This window comes from Myotis myotis, unplaced genomic scaffold (genome assembly GCF_014108235.1).
Source record: "Myotis myotis isolate mMyoMyo1 unplaced genomic scaffold, mMyoMyo1.p scaffold_m19_p_16, whole genome shotgun sequence".
NCBI lineage: Eukaryota > Metazoa > Chordata > Mammalia > Chiroptera > Vespertilionidae > Myotis > Myotis myotis.
Genome location: NW_023416320.1, coordinates 11143961 through 11162977, shown reverse-complemented (window position 1 = coordinate 11162977; position 19017 = coordinate 11143961). Strand labels below are relative to the sequence as shown.

Below are 19017 nucleotides of genomic sequence, written 5' to 3'. Positions count from 1 at the left end.
TCAATGGCTTCCTCAAGCATGCCCCCTACCAGGGATCAGGCATGTGCCCTGATGGAGAACCAACAATCTTCTGGTGTATAGAACGAAACCCAATTAACTGAGCCACACCGCCAGGGCAATTTGTAGATTTTTATGTAACAAATTCATTCAGCTTATTGCAAAAATCTTATTATGTATTTTTGCAGTAGTAAGAGGTTTTATAACTAAATGTATATCTTATTCTTAAAATTTTTCTTTAATCTGTTTACTAGTAAATGACTTCATTTTTCATAGAACACTACTTAAGGGAACTGAGATTGAGAATGTTAGAATGTAAATATAATTTATATTCAATTGCTAATCTAAGAGTATTTTTTCAGCTTTATGAAAATGTAATAGACCTATAGCACTGTGTACAATGTGATGATTTGATACATGCACATATTATGAAATGATTACAATAAGGTTAGTTACCACATCCATCACCTCACCTAACTATTAAGTTTGTGTGTGTTGAGAACATTTAAAATCTCCCTTAGCAACTTTTAAGTACACGATACAAAGTTAACTACAGTCTCCATGTTGTACATTTGGTTACCAAAACTCATTCATGTTTTAACCAGAAGTTTGTACTCTTTGACCACTATCATGCATTTCCCCAACCTCTAATAGTATTTATATAATCACTTTTTGATTATTTATTTATTTATTTATTTATTTACTTTAGAGATAGAGAGGAAAGGGGAAGGGAATGGGGGAGAGAAAGAAAGAAACACTGATTTTCTGTTCTACCCATTCACGCAGTCATTGGTTGAGTCTTGTATGTGCCCTGACCAGAGACGGAACCTGTAACCTTGGCACGTTGGGACATGCTCTAACCAACCGAGCTACCTTGCCAGGGCCTATATAATCACATTTGAAGCCTGAAAGATGATTATTTAATGTCCCAGACAAATTAAGCCTACACTTTTACTAGGGTTTCATGGTATTTACCCTAGATTTTCTATGAAAGTAGCCTTTAAAAGCTAAAGCACTGGAATTAAGAATCAGAATGCTTGGTAATTCAACTTAAAATGAACATCAAGTTAATTGGTCAACCTTAGACAAATAAATAAAATTGATTTCCAATGTTTTCTTATTTTAAAATGAGGGTGGATATTATTTACTTTCCAAATTTCTTTAGATAAATGAAACTACTGGAAGTAGTTCAAATAGGAGAAATAAGCTTAAAAAACAGAATGTTCCAAAATAACAAAAACATATTTGTTTCTACTCAAAATGGCATAACTTTTCATCAATCTTAACATTTCTGGGAAACATAATTTGTAAGTAGATTAAAAAAAAAGAAACTACTTGCCCTGACCGGTTTGGCTCAGTGGATAGAGCGTCGGCCTGTGGACTGAAGGGTCCCAGGTTTGATTCCGGTCAAGGGCATGTACCTGGGTTGCGGGCACATCCCCAGAAGGAGGTGTGCAGGAGGCAGCTGATCGACGTTTCTAACTCTCGATCCCTCTCCCTCTCCCTTCCTTTCTGTAAAAAATCAATAAAATATATTTTAAAAAAAAGAAAGTGACATATCTCAAGTTTTTTATATATCAAAGAAGAACACCTACAAGTACCTTAAAGGTTATTAAAATACCCCCTTTACATATCTGTGTGAAGCTGGATTTTTCTTCCTATACTTCAGCTAAAGTAGCATATTGGAACAGATTGAATATTATACCAGATATGAGAATCTAGCTGTCGTTCATTAAATCATACATTAAAGAGATTTACAAACAATTGAGAAAATGCCAGCAATCATTTTTGTTTTGAAAAATTTAAATTTCAGAAAAACAATTATTTTAGGTCAGGGACAAATTGTTGTAATAGCATAACACTAATCTCCAAATTGAAATAAGATACACAATAAGCAATCTCTAACACTTTTCTCTGTACTGGTACTGTGTCTTTTACTAACAAATACGCTGAGGCTTTTTGTTGTATTGTTTGTGACTCCGGATGAGACACCTAGCGTTGTCTTTGGTAGGTAGCTTAATGCTTGCTTTTTGAGTCAGTAAGACTATGCCATTGGTCATTATTATTAAGTCTAAAGAAGACATATCTCCAATATCATTGTGTGTGGCAGAATAATGGCCCCCTGAAGAAGTCCACATTCTGATCCCCAGATCCTGTTAATATGTTACCTTGTATGGCATAAAGGATTTTCCAGAAGTGATTAAGGTTGCAGATCTTCAAATAGGAAGATTATGTTGGGTTATGTGGGTGGGGCTCAATCTAATCACATGAGGATCCCCCCCCTTTTATATATTATATATTTTGTTAGTTTGTACCAATACATTCTCATATTACAAAGGCAATTTAGTACGAGAATTTTTCTTTTGATATTTGAATCATCTGAAATAATACTGAACATTTAAAAAAAATCCTCATTTGAATAACAAAGACAAGCTAAATAGCAACAAAAAATTCCTTTCTTACAGGTCTACACTGAAGTGGACCTAATTCAGTTTTCTTTTTAAAAGCCTCCTTGCCCTAACCGGTTTGGCTCAGTGGATAGAGCATCGGCCTGCAGACTGAAGGGTCCCTGGTTCAACTCTGGTCAAGGACATGCACCTTGGTTGCAGACACATCCTGAATTATTATGAAGAAATTACTTAAGCAGAAGAGACATTTATGAAATGGTTATTTCCAGAATTACACTTATCTATATACAATGATGAAGACAGTTTTTCAAGTGGCTCAAATTTCAGAAGAACAGAAAAAAATATATTTTGGGGTAACTTCTTAAAACAAACATCTCTAGGTTGAGACTTACTAACTACAATTAAATAATAAATAAACTAGAAACTGCCTTGCAGTGAGTGTTACTTTTTCTTAACTATCTGGTTCCAGCTTACCTCAAGTCAACAAATAGGCATTTATTTCTTGGACAGCAGCACGGATTGCCACTGGAGGTCAGTCTTGGGCTTTCTCTCAGGTCATCAAAAACCCCAGTGCAAGGCTAGAAAGTGAGGTGAAGGCCAACTAGCATGGTCCAAATCTCTCACTTTGCATAGGAAGATACTACATCTCCAAGGGACTATAGAAATGCCTGGCTTAGAAGGGATTAACTACAGTTATAATCCATACTAGTAATTAATTTTCATAATTTTTGAGTATTAAAGGCACATCCATTCTATTTATAATATACAGTATATCTTAAATGAAGACTAGGCAAATATCCTGTACAGGAGAATTCCAAATGACTTATATAGATATTCCCCACTCAACATTAAACAAATCCAAAATAAAGAACATTCTAACAAATACCTGACCAGTACTCCTCGAAATTGTTACAGTCAGCAAAAAGAAGTATGAGGAACTGTCATAGTCTAGAGCAGCCCATGCAAACATAACTCAGTGTAATGGAGTGTATCCTCACTGGGATCCTGGAGCAAAAAAGTATATTAGTAACTTTTTCTTTGTAAAAAGTAAGGAAATCTAAATATAGACTTTAGTTAATATTATGTAGTAATATTGGTTTATTAGTTGTGACAAATGTGCCATACATTTAATGTAAGATTTTAATTATTGGAAAATGGAGTGCAGGACATATGAGAATTTTCTATACTATTTTGGTAGCTTTTCTGTAAATCTAAAATAAAAAAAATTATTTAAAAATATCTATACATTCTAAAAATCAGTAAAACCTTCAAGCAACTTACTAGTATCTATATCTCCCTTTTGGCAGCCAGGAAGTTAAGAGCCAGATCTGAGGTTCAGGGCTCATAGCCAAAATTTATGTTGTTTTTGTTCCTCTGGTCTTAATTTCTGGAAATCTTTGTATTTTACCACTAGAGGCCCGATAGACGAAATTCATGCATGGGTAGGGTCCCTAGGCCTGGCCAGCGATTAGGGCCTACCTGTGGGGTGACTGGCGGGGTGATCGGGAGGCCCCTGCTGGCACCTGCCTTGGCTGACCTGGGGCCTGTGGGCAGCTACTGAATTGAGCATCTGCCTGCTGGTGGTCAGTGCACGTCATAGCAACTGGTCGTTCAGCCGTTCTGTCAATTTGCATATTAGGCTTTTATTATATAGGATTATTTGTGTGCATCTTTATAGATCCCAAACTATATTTACTAGGTAAAAAATTAAAATTTAAGTAGAATAAGCAGCTTCCTCATCTCAAAATTTTAAGCCCTGTACCACTCCTTAATAGTTGTTCTGACACCTATTTCATGGAATAAGAACTCATCAAATAGATACCCCCTCAACTCCCTATTAATAAACTCTTGCATTACTTAGATCTGTGACTATCCTCTCATTTTCCCCTTCTAATACGTTAGAAAAGGTATCATTTATCCTAATGTCAAGCCCTCTATTTTTATTCATGGATATTATTTTCTCACTAGTTTAGGAAAGTTACACACCTGATTTTTCCTTCTCATCATGTATACTTCAGCCTCTCTTACAAATGAATCCTTCCCAGTGACATTTAAATATCTTTGTCTTTTCTATATTTAAAGATAAAATAAACAAATAAATAATATCCCTCTTTTGAACCCGTAGAAAGACGACAAAAAAACAAAACAAAAACAGACAACATTTTTTATTTGGGGGACATCAATGAAATACTGAGCTGCTCAAGAGTTCAAGAAGGTGCAAGATGCAAGGAAGACCCATTCTGTGGCCTTCGGATGCAGTAATAGCTGAAGCCTATAACCAAACATACTGTGGCAGGAGAGTCCTGGCCCTTTGCTACTCACTTAGAACAGCCGGGGAAATAATGGTCTGGAGCACTATCTTTCCTTCAACTCATGCAGCCGTGAACCAGTTCTATATTCCTATGGCTTTCCTTTTATACATCCTCTCAGCCAACGCAGAGTCAGCTTATTATTGGTTTTCTTCCCCTTCTTCCCTAAAACAATGTTTCAGTTCAGACTCTCATTTTCTGGATCTTACTGCTAGAGCTTCCAGGGTTCTTTCTACCTAATGGCCTGCCCCTATTTCAAATGTGAATCTGATCATATTACGTTCTTGTTTTAGATCAGGGGTGGGGAACCTTTTTTCTGCAAAGGGCCATTTGGATATTTATAACATCATTCGCGGGCCATTCAAAATTATCAACTTAAAAATTAGCCTGCTATATTTGTTCAAACATTTAATTAACTCATTCCAAATGCCTTGGCAGGGCCAGACCAAATGATTTCCTGGGCCTCATACCGTCCACAGGCCAGACGTCCCCCACCCCTTTTAGATACTTCAATGGCTTACCACTGCAACACAATAAAAGGTAAACTTTACATGAGAACAATTATATTTATATGACTATTAATTATATTATTATTGTTTAATTCTGCCTATAAACAACCACATCCATACCAGTGAGATCACAGAACTACCGCCAACAGCTCTTTTAACCAATACATTATCAGTGGGGAGTGGGGCCTCATTTGGATACTTACTAGCTATGGAACCTTGGGTACGTTATGGGACTTTGGGGAAATCTGTTTCCATATCTGTGAAATATGAGGAAAAAAGCCCCCAACTCAAAGGGTTATTATGAGGACTAAAAAGTTTAGTTCCATTAAACACTTAGACCATCTGGCACATAGGGAGCACCCAGTAAGTGTTACTAGAGTTACAGATCCCAGGTAGTTCCCTTCGTAACAGACACTGTGACAGGATGGGAAATCACTATTGCCAGCAGACTTCTGTGTCCTCCAAAGGTACATTACTGAATGGGCCATTTTTAGAAAGAAAGGTGGAAAGCATCTAGGGCACATTTTCTGAGTACCAGGGATCTTAAAAAGGTAGAAGGAAGACTACTTGGTTTAGGATTTGGTGTTGCTTTTATATGCGTCTATGCTCTATGAGAGGATTTTTAGACATTTGCTACAGAAAACCTTTGATGAAGAGCCAAAGTTCTAGAAATAAGCATTTTAAAAATCTGTGAGATCTTAAATGACAATTATATACATTCCCATAGTTCTGACATCAATATTTTTTAAAAGTTGATTCATTTATGCAGTAGCACTGAAAGCCCAGAGATTTGCTTATCAGACAGAAAGGCAAGCAAACCCTGGACCCTCAGTTATTTTGGATAGCCAGACATTTACTATATTTTTATTTGAAAAGATAATAAGGAATTCATTATAACCTAATTTCCTAGAGCTTTCCTCCTTACATACAAATTTTGTAGGTCATAAGACAGCATTGGAAATTTAAGAAAAATATATGAGCATGGAGCAGTTACTGAAGAGAGAGTTTAAGGTCAGAGAGAAGACTTACAACTTAGCATGAACAGGATGAACTATAAACATAGAACAGTATAAGGCTGATTCAGTATGAGTTGCAGACCTGGACCTTTGCTCAGTATTCCAGCTCCCATACTTTATTCCTTCCTCGATTCTTTGCTGGATTCACTATTTCTACTAAGGCTAGGATACTTTGATTTCCCTTGCTCAGTTCCTTCTGAAAGATGAAGACCAGAAGGTAATGATGGCTGGTAATTTAACCAATGAGCAATGAGAGTGGATACTCAAACATTACTGGAAGACAGAGAATGCCATAAAGGTTTGACTGAAATAGCCTGAAGGATTTTATACACCTTCACTAAATAGACCAACAATTTTCAGAATATGCAATAAATTTGACGAAAATGGGTCCATCTATAATCAATATTACCACCCAGGAAAATGAAATGTTAGTGAGCCATGTATTTAGGAAGAGTTCCCTCCCCTGTCCCCTCAAAGCAAAACAAAGAACTTCTATTGAGTTAGGCATTTTCCGTAGATCTTTGAGTTATGTTATACAACATTTAGGTTTGAAAAGGTATTGGCCAAGATTGCTTCATGGATTGGTTTTTAGAGGATGACCCAGATCACAGCTTGTAATTCTGCAAAGTGGTACTGAATAAAGAAAGACAAGGCAATTGCATCATTGATAAAATTATGTGATCAAAGGCCATTTTAAACTTCCAGCTGCTGTAAATTGGCACAACCGTGTCTATGTAACAATAGAACAGCTGAAGCAGCTGGGATTACAGTTTGGGTGGGTCTTTCTTGTAAAGGATACCTGGACCTATTTTTTCCATACAAACTGTTACACATGACCCGTGTCTTAACATGCTGAGGGACACTGTTTCACCACAATTACAGAGACAGCATAATGATGACTTCTTCTCTCTACAAGATGGAGCTCCCCTACACTACGCCATAAAAGTGTGCTAGTTTCTTAATGAACGATTACCCAACAGGTGAATAGGTCGACCAGGGCCACTGGATGGCCACCACGATCACTACTACCTCACCCCAATGGATTTCTTTGGGGTGATGTCAAAGATAAAGTTTTTTTTTTGTTTGTTTGGTTTTTTTTTTACAAAAACCACATACTGTGGATATGAGTCACTGCAAAAGAGAAGCATGACAATAAAGAACTCTGTGCCAAAGTGTGCTTGAGTGTCACAAGTAGACCTACAAAAATGTATAAATAAGGCTGGCAAATTGAACACTTACAAGATTATACCTAAGTGCACTGAGCCATTGTGACATTCCTTTGAGTTAATAAAGCAATTGCAATAAAAAAATAAATAAACATAGAAGAACAGATGAAGGAGACTTGGGGAGAAGAGATGAGAGGAGACAGTAGTCCTGAAAGGACAGGGGCTGACTGGAAATGAAGATATACCTGCTCTGCCCTGCTTACATTTTTTAAAAATGTAACTTTACCATGCTTCATTGACAGCAGGACATAGTGAGTGCTTCATGGAGTTCGTAATTCTTTAGATGATTGTAGAGAAGCCAAATATAATAAATAATAGCAGAAAGTCTGGGGAAATAAACCTTACTTTGGTGGAAATATCCATTACTTCAGAAATTTTAAGAAACATTGACTAAGTACTGTGGATTTTATGATGGCTAACATAAACTTCTTGTAAATAAAATTTTGCTTAAAAACATAATTTTTAGCTATCAAAAAGAGAGTATAAAAAGAGGTATCAAGCATGCTTGGGGCAGGATATCAAGTGAGTCATTACCAGAGACCGAATGGAAAGGAAAGCTAAGGAAATGCCTAAAACCAAGTGGTTACATGGAGTAGGAGGAGGAGGAGGGAGAGAAGGAAGGAGAAAAAGCAAAGGAATAAATGCTCAATTAGTGTTATAAATTGTTCTTTCTTCTCCAGGATATGTAGTGTGTGGATCAAAGAACCCCACCTTCAGATCCTCAATGATGTGGTTCCATTCACTGCCCCTAAAATATGGTTTCTATTTTGCTACAAAAGTTTTATTTACTCTAAAACATTGATTTGAAAATGAGCATGTGTTACTCCTTACATACACTACCTCTGTAAGTAGGCTTAATAAGATGATTACTTTCGATTCAGGAATAAGAGAGTAATTACTACAGCCAAATAAACATAACTCAGGGCAATCTTAGTCCTCTCACCCTCTCTTTAGTCAGTTTTAAGATTGTATTTTTTAAAAGAAATTATAGGAAACAATGTGTGATATTATATGCTACAGTTATTTCAAGTCCTAACTGAAATGCTTAATCTGATAATATACTAAATCTACTATATTGTATTATATGAGAATAGAGGAAAATGTAACTATGTTATTTATGTCTCAAGATACACCTACCATCAATGTGTGAGTTCACCTGAGAGGCCAGCCTAAAATGGATCTGAGCTTTGAAGCGAACAACTGGCTGAAGTTGTTCTCTAGTTCAGTCAACCTCAACTCCTCAGGATTCCTGTTCCCTAAACATTTCAGCCTCGCATTTATGTACCCCACCTGTCTCCGTGACAGATACAGTAAAGCATCAATTTCTTCCATTTATTTTGAAGTGTATGTCATATACATCTTATCTTTTCCATTTTAATGAACAATAACAGGAATACCTATAAATTAAGCAATCCATCTATTAATTCATAGTGCAAGCATTTACTCAGCGTCAAATTCTATGGTGTGCTCAGCACTTTCCCAGGGTTTTAACATTTCTAACTTAAATTCTGTAAAAGTATCTGTATCAGTGAGGACTGAGTTTGGCCTCAAGTAACAGAAAGCCACACATTAGTAGCCTAACCATTTACGTATTTCCTTCTCCTAAGCTAAAGTCCAGGGCTGACTGCAGAGGCTTCATCTGCTCATTTTGCTATTTTTAGTGGATGGCTTTTATCCTCATGTTTGTAATCACATGGTAACAAGTGCCCGGTCACTTCCCTTGTCATTATTCCAACAAGGAAAAGGAAGAAAGTCAAGTGTATCAATCACCATATAAAGTACATTTTTCAGAGCAAAAGTATTGGAAAAATTTTGATCAATGTTGGGGGCAATTTGCCTAAACCTTCAGCTGGTCATTTATTACCTAAAGTACTTCCTCTTTTAGCTATGTACATGGAAGTTTCATCATAAGTTTGCTACTAGAAATAATCCTCAGATTGTTCCATTGTTTTTACTTCTATTTCCAAAAATTTGTCCATCTTTCTTCCCCTTTGTTTAAAGTTTGGAATGTTTACTCTACTAACAAAAATCCCTCTGCCACATTCTTGAATACATTTTAAATTAATCTTTCAAATAAAAACTTGTCAAAGATTGTCTAAAAATATTAATACTATCCATCAGTTGGTGAGCTTAGAACAGATATGACATTTACTTGCCTGTAATTCATGGGGTTCTTTCTACAGTCCTGATCAATGGAATTTCCATGATTAATCCATCATTTTTATGAAATAATAGATGTTCACAACATCATGGTACACATTTTTAACAAACACATACTCCTTCCTCCACTTCCCCAGTAGCACAGCCATACTGATTTTTCTATTTCTTTAATTGTCAAAAAGATTTCTTTAAATTCTCACCCGAGGATATGTTCTCATTGATTTTAGAGAGAGAGGAAGGAAGAGGGAGGAGAGAGAAACACCAATGTGAGAGAAAAACATCATTTGGCCGCCTCCTGCATGCACACCCATGAAGGATGAAACCTACAACCTGGGTATGTGCCCTGACCGGAAATTAAACCCATGACTTTTTGGTGCATAGGATGATGCTCCAACCCACTAAGCGACCCAGCCAGGACTCAAAAAGAATTCTTTAAAATTAGAGTAGTGTGGTTGTTTTAAAGGTCACCAGGTCTTTCAAAATATATTGTATTCTATGTAGCAAAAACATCTTTATGTTCTTTAACTATTGGAGGTGGGTTATGCTAAATGATTTATGAATAGAAAAATATTTTTCTATTTCACTGAAGGTCTTCTTTTTTAAAAAAAACTGATTTCAAAGAGAGGGGGAGAGAGAGAAAAAAAAACCACAAGGATGGGAGACAATCACAGATCAGCTGTCTCTTGTACACCCCCTACTGGTGATCACTCCCGAAACTAGGGCATGTGCCCTGACCAGGAACCCAATGGTGTCCTCCTGGTTCATAGGTTGATGCTTGACCACTGAGCCACACGGGCCGGGCTGAAGGTCTTTTTTCATATTAAAATTTTCACAGACATATCCCACTGAGGCTGGGGACAGGACCAATTGTTCTCCTCATTAGAGTCTATAGTTATTTTCTTTTAAATTGTGGTAAAATACATATAAAATAGAATTTACTATCTTAACCACTTTTCGGTGTATTGTCTGAACTTTTAACGTTATCTCCAAGAAGGAGCAAAGGACCATAGACACATTTTTAAAATAGCAAAAACACCACCTCGTTCATTTATGGAACTATGAGGGACCACTCAACATTCAGCTAAGGGTTGTTAACTAATCTGAGTGTCCCTTTATACTGAAATTAGATACTACTAATAATAGGCATTAGAAGTAGCTAGGTAAATAGTTAAGGATCAATTTGCTAAGTTGTGTAAATTCCTTAAACACATCAGAAATTAACAGAATGTAAAATACTATTTCCTAGCCAGCTTGCTTCAAGCACTTCATCAAAAATGCCAGGGGGAAATATTTTCTGCTCTACTTATTTTCATGTCATATTATTATACTCTTATTTAAAAAGACTTGTTTAAAAAGATAATAAGCAAATAGAATTCACAGGTGGTAAAAATGATCTAGTTGGAGAATATCCATCTATGAAAGTTAAAAGTTTTATCATTAAAAAAATTTAGTAAAGAAGACTGAGAATCAAATGTAACAATTATGGTACAAGAACTGCGGCAGAAAGGAAAGAGCACAGACTTAAAAGACCTAAATAAAATCTCGGATCTGCCACTCACTGCCGTATGTGTGACATCAGTAGGCTACGCCCCATCTCTGAGCCCCAAGATGCTGATCTGTGAAGTGGTGATAGCGCCCCCTCTCCCTCAGAGGGTGGCTGGGGTAACATGCTTGGAGACACACGAGTCAACGCACATGGAAACACCTGGCACGCTGCCTAGCATCAAGTGGCTCTCAGGGAATACCTTTTCCTTCACTCCCTCCTGAATAAATAGAATTTAGAGCCTTGTGCATAACTCCCGACAAAAAGAATGACTTTTTCATAGATAAACAGTTTCTTCACTTGAGTTTTTATAGACGATTTACTCTAAGCACAGATATGATCATAGAAGTATGGAAACAAAAGCAAAGAAAGACTATCTTGAGAAGCATCTAACAAGCAGCTTTCTTTGTTTCATGGGACATGCTTTGTGGTTACAATGCAGGCTTCCAGTGAACACCAGATCAGAATTAACATTCTAGGCAGATATTCAACTTTTATGATTGTGTCCGTTCTTCACTGAGCCTGGGAAACGAACACTGCAGAAGTTATTTATTGAAGATATTCCCATAGCACTCCTACACAGTTCATTTCCAAAAGAGGCCTTATCCCTTTAATGTGTCTGAGTAAGTAAAGAACTACACCATGGTTTCTTGCACTGTACTTTCAGAACTGCAACAGGGTAATCAAATCATGTTTTTAACAGAGGCTTTCTGAAGCGAGGCCACAGCAATTTTGCAAAGATGCATGATAAATTATAGGAAAGGAGACCAAACAAATTTCAAAAGTAAAGAATACCAATCCAAAATGATTTATGACCACCTTTTGAATAAAATTAAGTATAGAATAATTAGCAGAAAGCATTTAATTTAGTTTTCCTATTATGAATGTAAAGTTGGCACAAATGCAGTAGGCCTAATCAAAATCAGGTAATAGTTACCTCTGTGGCCTTGCTTGATGGTTCCAGTCCAGTCATATTTGCTACTATTAACTGATGTAAGAGTTGAACTTGAGCCACACTCAGGAAGAAATCCAGGTTTGTGGTTATATTCACTTCCAAGGAATGGCCACACACTAAAATCTCCTGAAGGAAAAAAAGGTTGAATACAGATAAAGAAACATGATAGCCATTAGATGATAATTCATCATTCTTACTTATTTGACCTTTACTACACTGATGAATTCTCATGGGACCCAAGTTCATTTGTTAATGAGAATAGCAGAAATGGTGAGCCCAGCCACTCGACACAGTTTAATGGATTAATTTAATAAACATTTATAAGGGCCTGCTATGCGTCAGGCTGTGTGCTAGTTATAGCACAACAAACTAACAGTAAGAATTTTTCACTATTTCATATACATTTGGCATTTTCATATCTCATATCTCATTGTTTCAATAAGTGATGCTGGAGGACGTTAGCATAGTCTTGTTCATTCATTCAAACCAACAAATATTTACTCAGCACCTCCTAATTACCATGCACTATACTGGAGTGGTAGGAATATCACAAAGAATAAGGTTGACCTTGAGGGGCAACCTGCTCTTGAGGAGGTTACAATCTGGCTGAGCAGACAGATGTAAACAGGCAATTGTAGGCAGGCAATTACAATCACAAGTGGTATGGTCTGAGTACTCTCCAAAGGATACATTCCAAATGATTTATAACAAAACACAGTGCTGAAGCCAAAAACAGCTAGACTAATTAATTTAACTTCAAACTGCTAAAATCTTGGCAGCGTTAGGTAGATGTCCACTACTTGACTGGTGCTGCTCTGCATAACTGAGTCACTTGAACATTCTTTGCTGGAAAACCATTCAGAGAAGGAAAACAGAAATGAAAAACGACTCAGAAGCTTCACTTAATAAGCAGAAGTCCTGCCTCTGGTCATGAAGTGCATGTGGGCAATGTTCAAAAGCTTGGAAACATCCACAAACTTTCTCCATTAGTATCATCCAAGGGAATGGATTTAAGGAGACTTATGACTGGTCCAAATACAAACTAAACAGCTTAGAGCAGGTTTCAATAAAGTCATAAAGAACGGCATGTCGAAAATGATTATCCCCCCCTTTTTTTTGGTTAAAAAACCTTTTCCTTACAAGTACCTTGTGTTTACTCATTATAGTTAGAATTCTTATTTTATTCCTCAGGTAATGATGAAAAGGAATATATTCATGTATTTTAAAGCAATTGTGTTACTAAGTAACTGTAAGATATTAGATTTAATTTTTAAAAAACTTCTGTGAATATATAAGACACTATATCTAACCTAACTTTCTGTATAGGGCTATTATAAATATCAAATAAGATAACATATACAAAAATATTGTTTATAAAAAATTCAGGGAAAGAATGGAAAGTTATAGTAGTGTCGATTACTATATTTAATTTGTACCTAATTTCTCTGAACTTTTCATAATAACTGCCTTTAAGTGATCGCAAAATTTATGAAGTTTTCAGTATAACAAATTTCTATGAAGAACCTTGTTTTCTTTTTTTTATGGTTGACATTCAGTATTATTTTGTATTAGCTTTAGGCATACTGCACAGTAGTCAGGTAATTTTATACTTCACAAAGTGCTCTCCCCAATATTTCCAGTACGCACCTGGCACCACACATAGACAATATTATAATTATATTGACTATATTCCCTGTACTTTAGATCCCTGTGACTATTTTGTAACTACCAATTTATAGTTCTTAATCCCTTAGCCTTTTTTACCCAGTCCCTCAACCCTCTTCCCTCTGGCAACCATTAGTTCTCTGTATATATCAAATCTGTTTAAATTTTGTTTGTTCATTTATTTTGTTCTTCAGATTCCACACGTTAGTGAAATCATATAGTATTTGCCCTTTTCTAACTGACTCATTTCACTTAACATGATACTCTCCAGGTCCCTCCATGCTGTCTCAAAGGGTAAGAGATCCTTCTTTTTTATTGCTGCAGAGTATTCCAATGTGTAAATGTTCCACAGCTCTTTTATCCATCCGTCTACTGATGGACACTTAGGCTGCTTCCAAAATTTGGCTATTGAAAATAATGCTGTAAAGAACATGGGGACACATACATTCTTTTGAATTAGTGTTTTGGTTTTCTCTGGATATATACCCAGAAGTCATTCACTGAGTCATAAGGCAGTTCAGGTTTTAATATTTTGAGGAAACTCCATACTGCACCAATCTGCATTCCCACCAACAGTGCATGAGGGTTCCCTTGCTAAGAGAAATGTCAGAGAGTTTACTACCTATGTTTTCTTCTGCGATTTTTATGGTTTCACAACTGACATTTAATTCTTCAATCCATTTTGAGTTTTATTTTATGTATGGTATAATTTGGTCATCTAGTTTCTTTTTTTTCATGGATCTGTCTAATTTTCCCAACACCATTTACTGAAAGACTGTCTTTATCCCACTGTATGTTCTTGCCTCCTGTGTCAAGTATTAATTGACTATAAACGGGTGGGTTTATTTCTGTGCTCTTATTCTATTCATTGATCAATATGCCTGGTATGGTGCCAATATCATGCTGTTTTGATTACTACGGCCTTATAGTATACTTTGATGTCAAGTAGTATGATACCTCCAACTTTGTTCTTCTTTCTCAAGATTCCTGTGGCTATTCGGGGGTCTTTTGTGGTTCCATGTAAATTTTCGGAATTTTTGTACTATTAAGAGCTTTTTAAAGTTATGATGAACCACATTATTATTACATTTCTGCTCTAGGCATGGAGTCACTGATACACAGTGATCAGACTTGAAACCTGGACCCACCAATAATTGGCTAACACGGATCAAGTCAAGTAACCTAATCTCTTTTGCTGTTTCCTCCTTCATAAAACATGGCTACTAAAAATATCTATCTCAGAAGGATGTTGTGAAGACTATGTAAGGTAATCCAATTGAGAACTCTAAATTATCTGTCAGTAATATTGGTGCTTTCATTAGAAAGAGGTGTACAGGTTGTGTATAGTCTGAAGCCAGACCATTTGGGTGCATAGCATGCTTGCCACTCACTACTTGTGAACATTTGGACAAGTTATTTGGATTAGTTTTTTATGCTTCAGTTTTCCCATCTGTAAAATGAGGGCAATAGAAGCAAATATAATTATTATGAGGAATGAACGAGTTATTACATACAATAAGTGAACAGTACTAGAAAGTGCTCAATAATAGCTGCAACAGTAACTTATTAACAAGCTAATTTAATATTCTGTGCTCTGAAAATATGAAAACTCCTAACATACAAAGAGGAGCTGCTCCATTTTTTAGACTAAAATGAGACTTAAATTATGCTCTGACCTCAGTGTGCATATTTTCTGGAGAAATTATTTTGGTGAAAATGATGGCAGGTGCTCCAGTTATTCGGACAGAAAAATCTGTTAAAATGGGAGTCATAATTGCTCTTCTTTCTTGATGCCGCCGTATGCTAAAAAATAAAGAACAGAATTATTAGCCATTGCATTATTTTTCAAGAATAAGTTTCATTAAATTTGTACAAGTCTTTGAACTACAACATGTATGACAAAATCACATTATTTTGGGAGTGCCTCTTTATATATTTTATAGTCACAGTTCTGTAACTTCAGTACTTAACTTCAGATTTATAAAGGATATAAAAACCATTGAGATATTCAGATATAGTCATTTAATATTAGTTGCATCCTAATACTTTTCAAAAAATTACTTTGTTTTTAATTCCGCTTATTTTTACAAATAGCTTAGTATCTTTTTTGTTACCAATACTCTGTTTTGTGATAATTTTTAATTCCCTATATTTTATATTACTGACCTTCTAGTTGACAACTGTCCTCTTAACAATCTCACTAGGTTCCCAAGTATATCCTCTTAATCTTTGACCTCTTTTTTTAGCTCTAAGAATCCTCTGTTCATTGATTATTACTGCCTTTAAAGCATGTGGAATGGCACTTCTGACTTTGATACTAAATGCTGCTTCACAACGAAACTGTATGTAGCCTAAGGAGTATTATTAGCCCCATATTACCTCTAAGGAAGGAGGGTCAGGAACAAAGATTACACAGTTGGGCAATGGAGGGAACTTGATACCAGAGCAGTACTTGGCCTCTGTTTTAATTCTTCTTTGTATATTTTCACTTTTCATCAGTTATTTAGTATGACATTTCTACTCTACATTAAAAATTGCTAATAATTTCAAAGGAAGTATTGCAAATGTGGTAGAGGATGAAATTAGAAAACCTTATTAAGAAACCAAAGCTTGTGCTAGTACAGATCTTCAGGTCTACTATTCACATTCTTAGTTTCCACTTTATGAAATAATACAATATGTCTTACTAGCAAGCCATGCCCCCAAAGTTCCAAGGAACCATTAATTTAAACTTCCTCATAAATGCATTCCTATTATTCCTTTATATTATAAAATGATAAAGTTGAGATCAGTGACTGACATGTTATCTCATGAAAAGGTCAGAGAAACTCAAGTCTTTCCACTTGCTTTTCCAGCGGAGTCTTGAGGTTACTAGTATCTCTTGTTGAATTTCGCAATGGGCAGAGCTTTATATGGTGTCTGCCAGAAAAGAAAATTGGATCATCTGGTTCTGTGGCACATACATATTGGATTTTAAGAAAGTCAATTTTAAAGAATTAAGAGATCTGGTGAACAGAGGGTAACAGGAAGAAGTATTAAAATCTGTGAATACAGAGAAAAGGCTGAGATCCTGAGAGAAACCATAATTATAGCCTAATAGCTCAAATTCCATAAAGTGACCAATGTGAGAAGCATGTACCATGGTGATGTACTCTCATAGGGGAGTGCTAATATATACCTTTTATTAAAAATACCTTAAAGTGGGAAATATGGCAAGGAACCAAATAAAAGCAAACATTACCTAAAGTACTAATGAAAAAAAGCACTTTTCTGTATCATAACTTTTTCTCCATTATATGATGAATTAAATCAATTATACAACCTTTAAAAGACCTATGACCTTGGAAATAAAAAGAAAAGCTTAAAAGGGCAACAGTCCTATAAAACTATAACTTTTCTGGTACACAGTGATAACTTTTGTGTTATTCTCTGTTCAGTATTTGAGGTAATAATACACATTTTAAAAATCATCTTTTTTAGATTCAAATATTTTCACGGATGAATTTTAAAGAAAAAAGCAACACAAAAATAACTACAACAAGAATTAAATTTTACTACCATTTTACTAGATAATAGTCTAGGCTAAAATAACAAAAGAGAAGCAAAACTCAAAATACTAACTGACATTTTTAATGACTTCAAGGTCTTAACCACTTTCAGTAAACCAAGGGAATAGATTTTTAATGGCCATATTGAGACCTCAGGCTAATTCTCGCATCCCTGATAGGCAGGACTTTGAAATGAGCTGGCTATCTGCACCTGGGGCCCTAAGGGCCAGAAAAATATCTACCATCAGAAACGGGGACGAATGAGGAAGTTTGCCTCTTTTGGCAAGAGAACTTGTTGAGAAAAAAAAACAGATATCTCCCTAGAAAATATAGGAAATAATGAGTGATCCTTCAACCATGTTTCATAGATCTAATTTATATTACCTATGTTGGTCCAAAAATACCTATTTGGAATAATTTATATAAAAGTGGCAACACAACTCTGATAATCCTGAGCATCTATCAGAAATAGAACATTTCCTCAAACTGACAAAAAGCGTTCTCAGGGACAAAGACCAGTGAAGATAAGTTCCTAATCACAGATTATCTTTTATGCCCCACAAAAAATTATTCCTTATTAGTAAGAGGGAGAAGTCAACCACATCATCATATTCATTGCTGAGAACTTCTGATAATGTTATTACCACATAGGGACAACAAAATATAGGATGGAATAAAAACATGAATAAAAAAGGCAAAACTGATTTGAAAAACAAGTAAAACAATATAGTAATTAAAATTAAATATATAATAGATGAATAGTTCTTCAGATTTGCTTAAGAAAAGTTACTAGTAAAAGAGGTAAGTCGCTCTCGGCCACTGGAGCTTACCGTTGCATCGGTGAGTGTGGCAGGGGAGCCAAACCTAGGTTTGAAATGAATGACTCTTTGCTTTTGCATCGGACTCGCTGGCTCCCTGTGGGTTCTTGGGAATCATGAAATCTGGGCACAACATTTGGGGGCTCGTCCGGGATTCCCAAGACCATCGAGGGACCCCCGATCCGAAGAGTCTGACTGACCGCGGTATGTGTGTGTCGTTGTATGTTCTGTTCAGTGTGAGCTCCTTTCTGGAATCTGTAATTGCCTGAGGGGTCTAGGCGGACGCGCCGTGAACGACCACAGGCAGGGGAGAGTTGGAAGACGTTCCGCTCCCCAGGAGGGATGGATATGCCCCTCACCCCAGGAGGGATGGATATGCCCCTCACGAGGGATGGATATGCCCCTCGCGGATTTGAGACGAGGCAGGTCGCTCCTGCCGGTTTGGCGTAAGGCCAACGTCTAGTTGCTTCCACGGAGTTGGAAGCCTGTATTTTCGGGCCCTGTTTAGTGTTCTGTGTTTGTACTGGACGGATGTTATGGGATGGACTCAGACTGCACCTTTGGGTATTGTGATTGATCATTTCAAGGAGATTGGGGGAGGCTTTAGAGCTCCCTCAGGAGTTGGGAAGTTGTTAGGAATTGAATGGATTGTTTAAAGTCTGAATGAATGTCTGGTGAAAGTGTGGGAGTGTGGAGGGAGGGGAATTGCCCTCCCCCCTCCTTTGTGTGGCGGTCGGGCGGCCGCCTGAGTGAGGGTATGTGGAAACAGGTCACCCCCTCCCCAAGTAAATGCGTCTGGGACTTCTGTGCACGTGTTAGGAGAAAAGCTGGCTTAAAACTAATGTGCGCACCGTCCGTTTTTG

At 36.5% G+C, this 19017-nt stretch overlaps 1 protein-coding gene across 12 annotated transcripts in view; it reads right to left on the bottom strand.

The window, feature by feature from the left end:
* VPS13B (vacuolar protein sorting 13 homolog B) overlaps positions 1–19017 on the bottom strand; it is a 613015-nt gene that overhangs the window by 227482 nt on the left and 366516 nt on the right. For 10 of the 12 annotated variants that reach the window (XM_036337858.1, XM_036337862.1, XM_036337864.1 and 7 more), the window contains 2 exons: positions 15465–15591; positions 12106–12249 (listed from right to left, as the gene is read on the bottom strand). In XM_036337858.1, coding sequence (XP_036193751.1) covers positions 12106–12249; positions 15465–15591 — 271 coding nt within the window. Of the gene's footprint in view, positions 1–3291; positions 3411–4391; positions 4476–12105; positions 12250–15464; positions 15592–19017 lie in introns of those variants that run through there. The other 2 variants (XM_036337868.1, XM_036337869.1) reach the window with 2 other exon arrangements.